Source organism: Hemitrygon akajei, chromosome 17 (genome assembly GCF_048418815.1).
Source record: "Hemitrygon akajei chromosome 17, sHemAka1.3, whole genome shotgun sequence".
Classification (NCBI taxonomy): Eukaryota; Metazoa; Chordata; class Chondrichthyes; order Myliobatiformes; family Dasyatidae; genus Hemitrygon; species Hemitrygon akajei.
The window spans coordinates 90009234-90023585 of record NC_133140.1 but is presented as its reverse complement, the minus strand read 5'-3'; the positions used below and the strand labels follow the sequence as shown (position 1 = coordinate 90023585).

General features: G+C 42.4%; 1 protein-coding gene across 7 annotated transcripts in view; it reads left to right on the top strand.

The window, feature by feature from the left end:
• Nucleotides 1–14352, top strand: part of cbfa2t3 (CBFA2/RUNX1 partner transcriptional co-repressor 3) — a 220928-nt gene that overhangs the window by 123300 nt on the left and 83276 nt on the right. For all 7 annotated transcript variants that reach the window (XM_073070522.1, XM_073070525.1, XM_073070519.1 and 4 more), the window contains one exon: nucleotides 933–1079. In XM_073070522.1, the coding sequence (XP_072926623.1) occupies nucleotides 959–1079 (121 nt within the window). In that variant the 5' untranslated portion in view covers nucleotides 933–958. The remainder of the gene's footprint in view (nucleotides 1–932; nucleotides 1080–14352) is intronic.

The window sequence follows — 14352 nt, the reverse complement described above, 5'->3', positions numbered from 1 at the left end:
TGATCTATATGATTATATGATATATATGTACAATGTCTGAAATACATCTTATGGAAATGTTTGTTTGATGATTAACTTTAATAAAAAATAAATAAATTTTTAAAAAAGATAATGAATTTATTTTGAACTTATCAGTCAGTAACTGTTGAATTACTCCAGAATCCATAGACTTTTCTGTTCCAACATAGTTCGGCTGTCCAGTCCTCCACGACATATTTTCATTGATGTGTACTGAAAACTGTGTGATATATCACTGTTTCTGTTCTTTACAATTGCAGGAGTTGGAAGTTAATGCTCTGCACCTTGTAATTTGTGCCCATAGTACGTTGGTGGAGTTGGAAGTGGATAATGGAAGGGGATTTGATCTAGAGAAATGGTTTCCTTTTAGATGATATCAGGATCGCAATTGCACTCATGTAGACAACTCGGTTTCATTGGAAAGGTCTGGAGATAAGCCATGTCACAGAGCATCCAGCCTCATTGCCAGGGATCATGTGGATATTTGAGCTGGTGTTGGTCCAACAATGTGATCGTTGGGATTGATTGAAGCTTGAAAGCTTCATTCAATTGATTTTATGGTTAGAATGATTACATTTCCTTTCTCCTGTCCATATTACCTCTGGTTGCTCACTTCCATTTCAGGTTTAGAGATCCTGTGTTCCCAGTGCATCAGAGTTGCACTGTTTTCTGTGCTGAATTTGTAATTCATGGGAATATAGAGAGGCTGGGGAAACCCTGCTGATGATGTGGCAAAACACATTTCTTACACATCAGAATTTTTAAAAAATATATTCTATTTATAACACCTCAAATCCTGCCCTTTTCCTTTTCCCCCTGCAGCTCCTGTGTGAACGTTCCGTCTCACTAGTACATGTTGGTATATTCACTGATCTGCAAGCAGTTTACAATGTACCATTTTCTTGTTCCCACAGGCAGTAGAAGAATAAAACTTGGAACAATGCCAGATTCTCCTGCAGATGTTAAAACTCAGTCCCAAGCGACACCACCAGCAATGCCACCACCACCTCCTACCATTATACAGGGACTTGCTCGAAACATTTCCTTCTCTCCTACAACCGGTGAGTTATGCCAATATAATGATAATTAGTAGCAACATAGGTGTTCAATGCCAGGGGAAAGCAGCCTAGGGTGCGATCACCATGGAGGATCACAACGCAGGACACATATTGCAATGAGTTGGAAGGTTATAAGAACAGGAGACTGGGGTTTAGTAAGAGAATAAGGAAATGGTGTGCCAAGGCATAAGGAGAGGATGGGCCAAGAATAATTAACATTACAAAGATTTCCTCACAAAGATCTGGATGTCTTCAAAATGGGGAGAGTTGTACCATAAATGAATCAAGCAACAGTGTGAGATTTGCTGAAAAACAAGAGTAGGGTGCTCTGACAGATGAACACGTGGCTGAGAAACTGGTGTAGGGGGCAGGGTTTCAGATTTCTAGATCATTGGGACCTCTTCTGGGGCAGGTGGGACCTGTACAAGAGAGATGGGTTACACCTGAACTACAAGTGGACCAATATACTTGCAGGGAGGTTTGCTAGGGTTATTGGGGAGGGTTTAAACTAGATTTGCAGGGGGATAGGAACCAGAGTGCCAGAATAGATAGTGGAACAGGGGTAAAAATAAATGATGTTAATAGTTCATGCAAAGTCACAAATAGTAAGGTTGTGTGTGGTGGTAATAATCTTCTGAGGTGTGTATATTTCAATGTGAGGAGTATTGTGGGAAAGGCAGAAGAGCTGAGGGCCTGGATTGACACATGGAATTATGACATCATAGCCATTATTGAAACTTGGCTACAGGAAGGGCAGGACTGACAGCTCAATGTTTCAGGGTTCCGATGTTTCAGACGTGATAGAGGCAGAGGGATGTAGGGTTGGGGGGGGGGGGGGTGGCTTTGCTAGTCAGGGAAAATATTACAGCAGTGCTATGGCAGGACAGATTAGACTGCTTGTCTACTGAGGCCATATGGGTGGAGCTGAGAAACAGGAAAGGTATGACCACATTAATAGGGTTGTATTATAGACCACCCAATAGTCAGCGAGAATTGGAGGAGCAAATCTGCAGAGAGATAACAGACAACTGCAGGAGACAGAAAGTTGTGATTGTAGGGGATTTTAATTTTCCACACATTGATTGGGACTTCCATACTATTAAAGGTCTAGATGGGTTAGAGTTTGTGAAATGTGTTCAGGAAAGTTTTCTAAATCAATATATAGAGGTACTGACTAGAGAGGATGCAATATCAGATCTCCTATTAGGAAATGAGTTAGGACAGGTGACGGAAGTGTGTGTAGGGGAACACTTTGGTTCCAGTGATCATAACATCATTAGTTTCAACTTGATCATGGATAAAGATAGATCTGGTCCTCGGGTTGAAGTTCTAAACTGGAAAAAGGCCAAATTTGAAGAAATGAGTAAGGATCTAAAAAGCGTAGATTGGGACAGGTTGTTCTCTGGCAAGGATGTGATTGGTAAGTGAGAAGCCTTCAAAGGAGAAATTTTGAGAGTGCAGAGTTTGTATGTTCCTGTCAGGGTTAAAGGCAAAATGAATAAGAATAAGGAACCTTGGTTCTTGAGGAATATTGGAACTCTGATAAAGAAGAAGAGAGAGATGTATAACATGTATAGGCAAAAGGGAGGAAATAAGATGCTTGAGGAGTATAAAAAGAGTAAGAAAATACTTAAGGAAGAAATCAGGAGGGCTAAAAGAAGACATGAGGTTGCTTTGCCAGTCAGAGTGAAGGATAATCCTAAGAGCTTCTACAGGTATATTAAGAGCAAAAGGATAGTAAGGGATAAAATTGGTCCTCTTGAAGAGCAGAGTGGTCGGCTATGTATGGAACCAAAAGAAATGGAAGAGATATTAAATGGGTTTTTTGCATCTGTATTTACTAAGGAAACTGGAATGGAGTCTATGGAAACAAGGCAAACAAGTAGGGAGGTCATGGAACTTATACAGATGATAGAAGAGGAGGTGCTTGCTGTCTTGAGGCAAATCAGAGTAGATAAATCCCCAGGACCTGACAGGGTATTCCCTCGGACCTTGAGAGAGACTAGTGTTGAAATTGCAGGGGCCCTGGCAGAAATATTTAAAATGTCGATATCCGCGGGTCAGGTGCCAGAGGATTGGAGGATAGCTCATGTAGTTCCGTTGTTTAAAAAAGGCTCAAAAAGTAAGCCGGGAAATTATAGGCCGGTAAGTTTGACATCGGTAGTAGGTAAATTATTGGAAGGAATACTAAGAGGTAGGATCTACAAGTATTTGGATAGACAGGGACTTATTAGAAAAAGTCAGCATGGCTTTGTGCATGGTAGGTCATGTTTAACCAATCTATTAGAGTTTTGCGAGGAAGTTACCAGGAAAGTGGATAAAGGGAAGGCAGTGGATGTTGTTTACATGGACTTCAGTGAGGCCTTTGACAAGGTCCCGCATGGGAGGTTAGTTAGGAAGATTCAGTTGTTAGGTATACGTGGAGAGGTAGTAAACTGGATTAGACATTGGCTCAATGGGAGAAGCCAGAGAGTGGTAGTGGAGGATTGCTACTCTGAGTGGAGGTATGTGACAAGTGGCATGCCACAGGGATCAGTGCTGGGTCCATTGTTATTTGTCATCTATATCAATGATCTGGATGGATGATAATGTGGCAAATTGGATCAGCAAATTTGCTGATGATACAAAGATTGGAGGTGTAGTGGACAGTGAGGAAGGTTTTCAAAGCTTGCAGAGGGATTTGGACCAGTTGGAGGAATGGGCTGAAAATGGCAGATGGAGTTTAATGCGGACAAGTGTGAGGTATTGCACTTTGGAAGGTCAAACCAAGGTAGAACATACAAGGTAAATGGTAGGACACTGAGGAGTGCAGTAGAACAGAGGGATCTGGGAGTACAGATGCATAATTCCCTAAAAGTGGCGTCACAAGTAGATAGGGTCATAAAGAGAGCTTTTGGTACATTGGCCTTTATAAATCAAAATATTGAGTACAAGAGTTGGAATGTAATGGTGAAGTTGTATAAGACATTGGTGAGACCGAATTTGGAGTATTGTGTGCAGTTTTGGTCACCTAATTACAGGAAGGATATTAATAAGGTTGAAAAAGTGCAGAGAAGGTTTACAAGGACGTTGCCGGGACTTGAGAAACTGAGTTACAGGGAAAGGTTGAATAGGTTAGGACTTTATTCCCTGGAGTGTAGGAGATTAAGGGGTGATTTGATAGAGGAGTATAAAATTATGATGGGTATAGATAGAGTGAATGCAAGCAGGCTTTTTCCACTGAGGTTAGGGGAGAAAAAAAACAGAGGTCATGGGTTAAGGGTGAAGGGGGAAAAGTTTAAAGGGAACATGGGGGGGGGTGCTTCTTCACGCAGAGAGTGGTGGGAATGTGGAATGAGCTGCCAGATAAAGTGGTGAATGCGGGCTCACTTTTGACATTTAAGAAAAACTTGGACAGGTATATGGATGAGAGGGGTTTGGAGGGATATGGCCCAGGTGCAGGTCAGTGGGACTAGGCAGAAAAATGGTTTGGCACAGCCAAGAAGGGCCAAAAGGCCTGTTTCTGTGCTGTAATGTTCTATGGTTCTATGACCGCAAGTACAAACTGACTTCTTTACAATTTCAGGGGTTTTCTGAATGGCCATACTGTAATGTACAGGTGGGAGGCAGTGGCCCAGAAGACATAGAACATAGAAGTTTACTGCACAGGAACAGGCCATTCAGCCCACAATGTTGTGCTGAACCAGCTGAAAAGCAAATAAAAAACAGCCAAGCACTTATTCCTCCTCCCTACACCATGTCCATATTCTTCCATTTTCCTCACATCCATGTGCCCATCGAAACATCTCTTAAAACCCTCTAATGTAGTTACCTTAACACCATACCAGGCAGCACATTGCAGTCATCCACCACTCTAGATAAAAAAAACTTACCCCTCACATCCCCCTTGAACCTATAATTCATGCCCTCTGGTATTAGACATTTCAACTCTGGGAAACAGTTATTCTCTGTCCACTATCCATGTCTCTCATAATCTTGTACTGTTATGTACCCCATAACTGGGTGTCTTACCAGCAAAGATAGAAGTATCCATTGGAGTCTAGTACTATTTTCAAAACAGTGTTTATATGCAAATATACAGATAATACACGTTAGCAATACTAAACCTAAAAGTGTGGGTATAATAATAATCAATAATAAACAAGCTCTATCGTTGTCTAGGGGATAATGAATTATCATGGGAAAGTATAAAGTTCAGTTCAGTTCATGTAGGCTGAGGTAGTTGTTGGTTCTTTTGTTGTAACCGTTGGAGGGAGATAGAGAGAGAGAGGGTGAGCAAACAGTGACAGCTACAGTCAGTCAAACCTTCCTTTACATTCTTGATCCGTTGATGTGTTGATGTAGCCATTCAGGTATGACCCCTCTCGCCTTTAGCTAGACCGTTCTTCTATGGTGGACTCGTCACCCAGGCAAGGGTGGACACACACACAAGCCCCCACCAGCCTCGCTATAAACACTGTGAGTTAAAATTGACCGATCCTTCATTCGGTCTCCGATGCCCCACACCTTCTCGTGGGTTCCAACACTTAAACAGTGCTCACTAGAGTGTCTCCTGGTGTGTCTGAGGGGTGTCTCCCCAGACCTCACTTTTATCCCTACTCACAGGGTCTCAGGTGTCAATCAGTTTTGAATGGCTTAGTCCATCAAACCAGCCCACTCTGGCTGTCCACTGAGGAATTTTAATGAACAGAATGGTACCAAGTAAACAGCCCTCTCCGGAGCCATAAGTCTTTCAGGAGTCATAATATGGTGGAACAACAAGTCTCTCTCTCTCGGTGTTATCTCTCCCTTATCGGAAGCAAATGTTCCAGTCCCAGTATGTTTTTCCCTTTGTCTCTCTTTCTCTCTCATTAGCAGCGTGGTAACAGTAACAGTTTGTGATTCCCCCGGGGGGGGGGGGGGGGGGGGAATATATGGGCAACTCTGTACCCTTCTGCCCATCAGAGTTGTGCATCCTTCATAACAGTATGCTAAAAAAAAATCTTGTAAACCTCTATCAGATCTCTCCTCAGCCTTCGGGATTCCAAAGAAGTTTATCCAGCCTCTCATGACAGCACATGCCTCTAAACCAGGCAGCATCCTGGTAAACCTCTTCTGCACCCTCTACAAAGCCTCAACATCCTTCCTAAGGATGACCTGAACTGTACACAATACTCCAGATGTGGCCTAACTGGAGTTTTATAAAATTGCAACATAAGCTCCTGACTGTTGAACTGAATTCCTCGACTAATAAAAGCAAGCATTTCGTAAGCTTTTTTTAACCACCTTATCGATCTGTGTAGCTACTTTCAAGGAACTATGAACTTGGATCCCAAGCTCTCTCTGCACAGCAACACTGTTAAAGATCTTACTCTCAACAGTGTATTGTCTCCTTGAATTTGCCCTACCAAGGTGCAACTGCTCACATTTATCTCTGTTAAACTCCATCTGCCACTTCTCAGTCCATATCTGCAACTGATCTATATTGTGCTGTATTCTTTGCCAGTCTTCCACACTATCTTCAACTCCGCTAAACCACCCGTCTATATTTTCATCTGGGTCATTTATATACATACCAAACAGCAGAGGTCCCAGCACAGATCCCTGCCGAACTCCACTAATTATAAGCATCCAGCTTTAATAATTCCCTTCAAACACTACCCTCTCTCTTCTATGTGCAAACCAGTTCTGAATCCAAACAGCCAATTCACTGCAGATCCTATGCATTTTAATCTTCTGGATTAGCTTCCCATAAGGGACTTTGGCAAAAGCCTTACTAAAATCCATGTAGATAACACCCACTGCCCTACCCTCATCAGTCTCTTGCGTCGCCTTGTCAAAAAACTCAATCGTTGGTAAAGCTCAAAGCCTTGCTGGCTTTCCATAATCAGGCCATGGGTTTCCAAATGCTCAGGTATCCTATCCCTAAGAATTTTCTTTATCAATTTCCCCACTACTAGTGAGACTCACCAATCTATATCTCCCAGGATTTCCCCCTGTTCCTTTCTTACAGTGCCTATAAAAAGTATTTACCCCACCCCTCCCTCCAAAAATTTTTCATGTTTTATTGCTTAACAACATTGAATCACAGTGGATTTAATTTGGCTTTTTAGGCACTGATCAACTGAAAAAGACTCTTACATGTCAAAGTGAAAACCCATCTCTACAAAGTGATCTAAATAAATTACCAATATAAAACACAAAATAATTGATTGCATAAGTATTCACCCCCTTTAATACAACAAACCAAATCATCATTGGTGTAGCCAATTGGTTTAAGAAGTCACATAATTAATTAAATGGAGATCACTGTGTTCAGTCAAGGTGTTTCACCTGATTATAGTAAAAATACACCTTTATCTGGAAGGTCTAACTGCTGGTGAGTCAGTATCCTGGCAAAAACTATACCATGAAGACAAAAGAACACTCCTAGTAACTCTGTGAAAAGTTTATTGAAATGCACAAGGTAGGAGATGGATTCAATAGAATTTCCAAGTCACTGAATATCCCTTGGCGTACAGTTAAGTCAATCATCAAGAAATGGAAAGAATACGGCACAGGTGTAAATCTGCCTCAAGCAGGCCATCCTCAAAAACTGAGTGATGGTGCAAGAAGGGGTCTAGTGAGGGAGGCCACCAAGAGACCTATGACAACTTTGGAGGAGTTACAAGCTTCAGTTATTGAGATGGGAGAGACTGTGCATACAACTGTTGCCTAGGTGTTTCACCAGTCTCAGTTTTATGGGAGAGTGGCAAAGAGAAAGCCACTGTTGAAAAATCTCACATGAAATTTCAGCTAGAGTTTGCCAGAAGGCATGGGCTGAATGGTCTAATTTGGTTCCTATATCTTATGGAAATCAACTGAAAGAAGGTTCTCTAGTCTGATGAAACCAAAATTGAGCTTTTTGATTAAACGCTATGTTTGGTGTAAGCCAAACACTGCACATCATCAAAAACACACCATTCCTACCATGAAGCATGGTGGTGGCTGCATCATGCTGTGGGGATGTTTCACTGCAGCAGGCCCTGGAGGCTTGTGAAGGTAGAGGGTAACATGAATGCAGCAAAATACAGGGAAATCCTGGAGGAAAACCTGATGCAGTCTGCAAGAGAACCGTGACTTGGGAGCAGACTTGTTTTCTAGCAAGAAATGACCTCAAGCATAAAGCCAAAGCTATACAGGAATGGCTTAAAACAACAAAGTTAATGTCCTGGTGTGGCCAAGTCAGAGTCCAGACCTCAATCCAATTGAAAATTTGTGGCTGGACTTGAAAAGGTCTGTTCACTCATGATCCCCATGCTGTCTGACAGAGCTCATGCAGTTTTATAAAGAAGAATGTGGAAAAATTGTAGTGTCCAGTTGTGCAATGCTGATAGAGACCTATCCACACAGACACTAGGCTGTAATTGCTGCCAAAGGTGCATCTACTAAATACTGACTTTGAAGGGGGTGAATGATTATGCAATCAATTATTTTAAGTTTGTTATCTGTAATTAATTTAGATCTCTTTGTAGAGATCTACTTTCACTTTGACACAAGAGTCTTTTTCTGTTGATCAGTGTCAAAAAAGCCAAATTAAATCCACTGTGAGTCAATGCTGTAAAACAATAAAACAGGAAAACTTCCAAGGGGTGTTGTGTTCTTTATATTCACACGTACCGTGGGTTATTAATAAAGAACCATCTTCTGTCTCAAATAGAAGTTTTATTTAACAACAACCACAATGTTCTTACAATACCATGTTTCTCGATCTTTCTATCATCCCTCAGCATGCTCAGAACTCTCTCCAATCACATTCTTACATGTCATACCACCACAAGGGGGATGAATACTTCTTATTGGCACTGTAAATAGAGGTACAAAATTAACCACTCGCCAGTCCTCCAGGACCTTGTGTGTGGCTAGAGAGTACACAATGATACTGGTCAAGGGCTCAACAATCTCATGTTTTACCTCCTTCAATAACATGGGGTAAATCCCATCAGGCCTGCCTGGGGATTTATCCATCCTAATACTCCTTCGGAAGCTCAACCTTTTCTCCTCTTTGACCTCTAACTGGTCTAATGTATGTATTCACTCAGCATTGACTTCTGAAGTGTTACATACTTTTTCTTTTTGACTAAATTCATCACCCCTCTGAATATCCAAGGCTGTCTAATCTTTCCAATCCCATCTTTCCTTCCCACAGGAACATACTTCTGTACTCGGTGCAATTGATCTTTAAATGCCCTCAACAATGAGTACTCCATTTTGAGTACTATTAGGGGGAACGACCTACCTGGGGGGAGCAGTAGTGGCCATGTCTCCATAACTGAGTCTGGGCCTGTGCCTCAGAAGGGTAAGGAACTGGGGCATTAGTAATAGAGGACTCTATCGAGGACTCTATAGAGACAGATAGGTGATTCTGTGGACATGAAAAGGAAATACGGTGAGCAGCCAGAAGTCATGGTACATATTGTTATCAACAACATAGGTAGGAAAAGGGAAGAGGTCCTGAAAACAGACTACAGGGAATTAGAAAGGGAGCCGAGAAGCAGGACCTCAAGGGTAGTATTCTCAGATTTGCTGCCTGTACTATGCGACAGTGAGGATAGGAATCGAATGGGGTGGCAGATAAATGTGTGGCTGAAGAATTGGAGCAGAGGTCAGGGAATCAGATTTCTGGATAATTGTGATCTCCTGGGGCAGGTGGGACCTGTACAAAAGGGACGGGTTGCACTTGAATCAGAGGGGGACCAATATTCTTGTGGGCAGGTTTACTAGAGCTTTTGGGAGTGGTTTAAACTAATATGGCGGGGGATGGGAACTGGTTTGATAGAGCTGGGGATGAGACAGCAGGTATACAAGTAAATGATGAGTGTAACATGAATATAAAGAAGGATAGGCCAATGATTGGGTCAAATGCAGACAGAGCAAAGAGTTAGATTGTACCACAGAGGAAAAATTAAAAAGGATGAAGAATGCAGGACTGAAGGTGCTGTATTTAAATGTGTGTAGCATTCAGAATAAGGATATACTTTGTATCGAAAGGACAGGCAGGAAGGCCTAGGTAGTGGTGTGGCTCCACTGTTAAGATGGAATTACATCTTTAGACAGAGGTGACATAGAGTCAGGGAATGTTGAATCTTTGTGGGTGGAGTTAAGAGACTGCAAGGGTAAAAAAAAAGCATTATGGGAATCATATATAGACCTCCAAATAGTAGCCAAAATGTGCAGTTGAGATTACAAAAGTAGCTGGGAAAGGCATGCAATAAGGGTAATGACACAAAAGTAATGAGAGACTTTAATATGCAAGGAAATTGGGAAAATCAGGTAGGTGTTGGATCACAAGAGAGGGAATTTGTTGAATACCCATGAGATGGCTTTTTAGAGCAGCTTGTGCTTGAGCCTACCAGGGGAAAGACTATCTTAGATTGGGTGTTGTGTAATAACACAGATCTTATTAGGAAGCTTAAGGTAAAGGAACCCTTAGGAGGAAGTGATTAAAATATGATTGAATTAATACTGCAGTTTGAGAGGGAGAAGCACAAGTCACATGTATCAGTATCGCAATGAAATAATGGGAATTACAGAGGCATGAGAGAGGAGCTTGCCCAGGGGCATTGGAGGAGGATACTGGCAGGGTTGACAGTAGAGCAGAGATAGCTGGGAATAGTTCACAAGGTGCAGGATAGATATGTCCCACAGAGGAAGATGTTCTCAACTGGCAGGGATAGGCAACCGTGGCTGACAAGGGAAGTTAAGGACTGCATAAAAGGCAAGGAAAGATAGCAAAAGTGAGTGGGAAGTTGGGTGATTGGGAAGCTTTTAAAATGCAACAAAAGGCAACTAAAAAGGCTATAAAAAGGGAAAAGATGAAATATGATGCAGACTAGCCAATAATGTAAAGCAGGATACCAAAAGTTTTTTCAGTTATATAGAGTAGATGGGAGGTGAAAGTTGATATTGGACCACTGGAAACTGATGCTGGTGAGGTAGTAATGGGGACAAAGAAATGGCAGATGAACTTAATGGGTACCTTGCATCTGTCTTCACTGTGGAAGACACTAACAATGTGCCAGAAGTCTGTGAGAGAGTGCCGTTGCTATTACTGTACGAAGGGAAAAGTGCGAGGCAAACTCTAAGGTCTTAATGTGGACAAGTCAGCTTGACCAGGTGGACTACATCCCAGAATCCTGAGAGAGGTTGCTGAAGAGATATTGGTCATGATCTTTCAAGAATCCTGATTCTGGCGTGGTCGTGGAGGACTGGAAGATTGCAAATGACACTCCACTATTTAGGAAGGGAGGAAGGCAAAAGAAAGGAAATTATAGGCCAATTAGCCTAAACTCAGTGGTTGGGGAAGTGTTGGAGTCTATTATTAATGATGAGGTTTTGAGTTGCTTGGAGACTAATGATAAAATAAGTCAAAGTCACCATGGTTTCTGTAAAGGGAAGTCTTGCCTGACAGATTCGTTAGAATTCTTCAAGGAAGTGACAAGCAGGTGGACAAAGGAGGGCAGTGGATATTGTTTACTTAGATTTTCAGAAGGCATTTGATAAGGTGCCACACATGAGGCTGCTTAACAAGATAAAATCCTACAGTGTTACAGGAAAGATACTAGCATGACAGGCAGAAGGCAGCGAGTGGGAATAAAAGGGGCTGCCAGTGGTGTTCCTCAGGGGTCAGTATTGGGACCACTGCTTTTCACATTGTTTGTCAATGTTTTAGATAATGGAATTGATGGCTTTGTGTCAAAGTTTGTGGATGATACAAAGATCTGTGGAGGGGTAGGTAGTGCTGCAAGACTTAGACAAATTGGAAGAATGGGCAAAAAAGTGGCAGATGGAATATAGTGTTGGGAAATGCATGATAATGTATTTTGGTAAAAGGAACAATTGTACAGACTATTATCTAAATGGGGAAAAGGTTCAAACTTCAGACATGCAGAGGGTCTTTGGAGTCCTCGTGCAAGACTCCCAGAAAGTTAATTTGCAGTTTGAGTCCGTGGTAAAGAAGATAAATGTTATGTTGGCATTTATGTAAAGGGGAATAGAATATAAAGCAAAGAGATAATGAGCCTTTATAAGACACTAGTCAGGTCACACTTGAAGTATTGTCAACAGTTTTGAGCCCCGTATCTCAGAAAAGGTGTGTTGTCATTGGAGAGAGTCCAGAGGAGGTTCATGAGGATGATTCTGGGATGAAGGGGTTAACATATGAGGAGCATTTGGCAACTTTGGGCCTGTATTCACTGGAATTTACAAGAATGTTGGGGATGGGACCTCTTTGAAAGCTACCAAATGTTGAAAGGACTAGATAGGGTGGATGTGGGGAGGATGTTTCCTATGGTGGGGGTATCCAGAACTGGAGAGCACAGCCTCAAAATTGAGGGGGACCTTTTAGAACAGAGGTAAGGAGGAATTTTTTTAGCCTGATCATTTCCTGATCAGTCAGAGCATCAAAGGATATGGCGAGAAGGCAGGTGTATGGGGCTGAGTGGGATCCAGGATTAGCCATGATGGAATGGTGGAGCTGATTCGATGGGCTGAATGGCCTAACTCTGCTCCTATGTCTTGTAGTCTTTTGGCCTTGTGCCTGATGGGGACTTGCAAGAAAACAGGTGTTCCAATGAACTCTTCTTAGTTCCTGCTTAATGGTGTTGTTATTTGCCCTACTCCAGTTTAAATTTCTCCCACAAGGATCATACCTGTCCTTATCTATAACTCTCTTGAAAGATAAAGAGTTGTGGTCACTGTTTCCTAAATGTTCATCTGCTGAAAGGTCAGTCATCTGGCTAGGCTACTTGCGTAACTCTAGGTCCAGTATGGCCCCTCCTCTCATTGAACCATCCACATATTGATTTAAGAAACCTTACGGGATACACTTAGCAAATTCAGCCCCATCTAAATCCCTTACACCAAGAAGATCCCAATTTATATTAGGGAAGTTGAAATCCCCCATGACTGCAACCATCTTATTTTCACACATTTCCTTAATCTGAATCTATATCAGTTCCTCAATGTCCCGGTGGCTATCGGGGGGTCTGTAGTACAATCCCATCTGTATGATTGCAGCCTTCCTTTTCCTGTGTTCATTTGCAATAGGCTCAGTGTCTGACCCCCCCCCCCCCATTATGTCTCTCCTGAGTACAGCTGTGACATTGTCCCAGATTAATAGTGCAACTCCACCCCCTCTTTACCTCCTCCTCTATCTTTTCTAAAACTTAGGAAACCTGGTACATTAATTGTCCATTCCTGCCCCTCTCTCAGTCAAGTTTCAGTAATGGCTACAACATCATAGTTCCATGTACTGATCCGTGCTCTAAGATCATCACCCTTACCCATAATACTCCCAGCATTAACATATACACACTTCAGACTGTTTGATCCATCATACTTGTTTTTTTCGATTTTGTTTGTCAATATTTTCCCTGACATTTACCTTCTGGTCTGTCCTTCCCTTACTGATCTGTGGCTTTGGTTCCCAGTTCCCTGCAGATCTAGTTTAAACTCTCTCGAGTAGCATCAGTAAACCTTCCAGCCACGATATTAATTCCCTTCCAGTTCAAGTGCAACCCGTCCTTCTTGTACAAGTCATCCCTTCCCCAGAAAAGGTTCCAATCTTCCAAGAACTTGAAACCCTGTTCTTTGCACCATCTCCGCAGTCACTCATTCATCCTTGCTATCACCCCATTCCTACCTGACTGGGCCATTGCACAGGGAGTAATTTGGGGATTACACCCTTGGAGATTGCTCCCTTCAGCCTCTTTCATAACTCTAAATACTCACTGCGCCAGGCCCCTTCCCCCTTTCTGCCCATATTATTGGTCCCAATATGCACCACAACCTCTAGCTTTTCACCACACCCCTTGAGTAAATCCCACAGCCACTCTGTTACATCATGGACCTTAGCACCAGGGAAGCAACACCCCATCCTGGTGTCTCCTTTGCAGCCACAAAATCTCCTTTCTGTCCCCCTAACTATTGAGTTCCTTATAACTGCTGTACGGCCTGACTTTACCCTTTCCTGTAGAGGCTCAGAGCCAGCACAATGCCACCAGCTTGGTAGCTGCTGCTGTGATCTGAGGGGTCATCCCCCACCCCCAGCAGTACCCAAATAGCTATACTTGTTGCTGATGGGAAACCCTGCACTGCCTTATTAATCCCCTAACCTCTCGTGGTTGTCACTCATCTACTCTCTACATGCCTGTACTCTTGACCACCTCTTCAAATGTCCCATCTATAATGTTTTCAGCCTCCCAAATGATCTTGAGTACATCCAACTCCAGCTTCAATTCCTTGACCTGGTATGTCA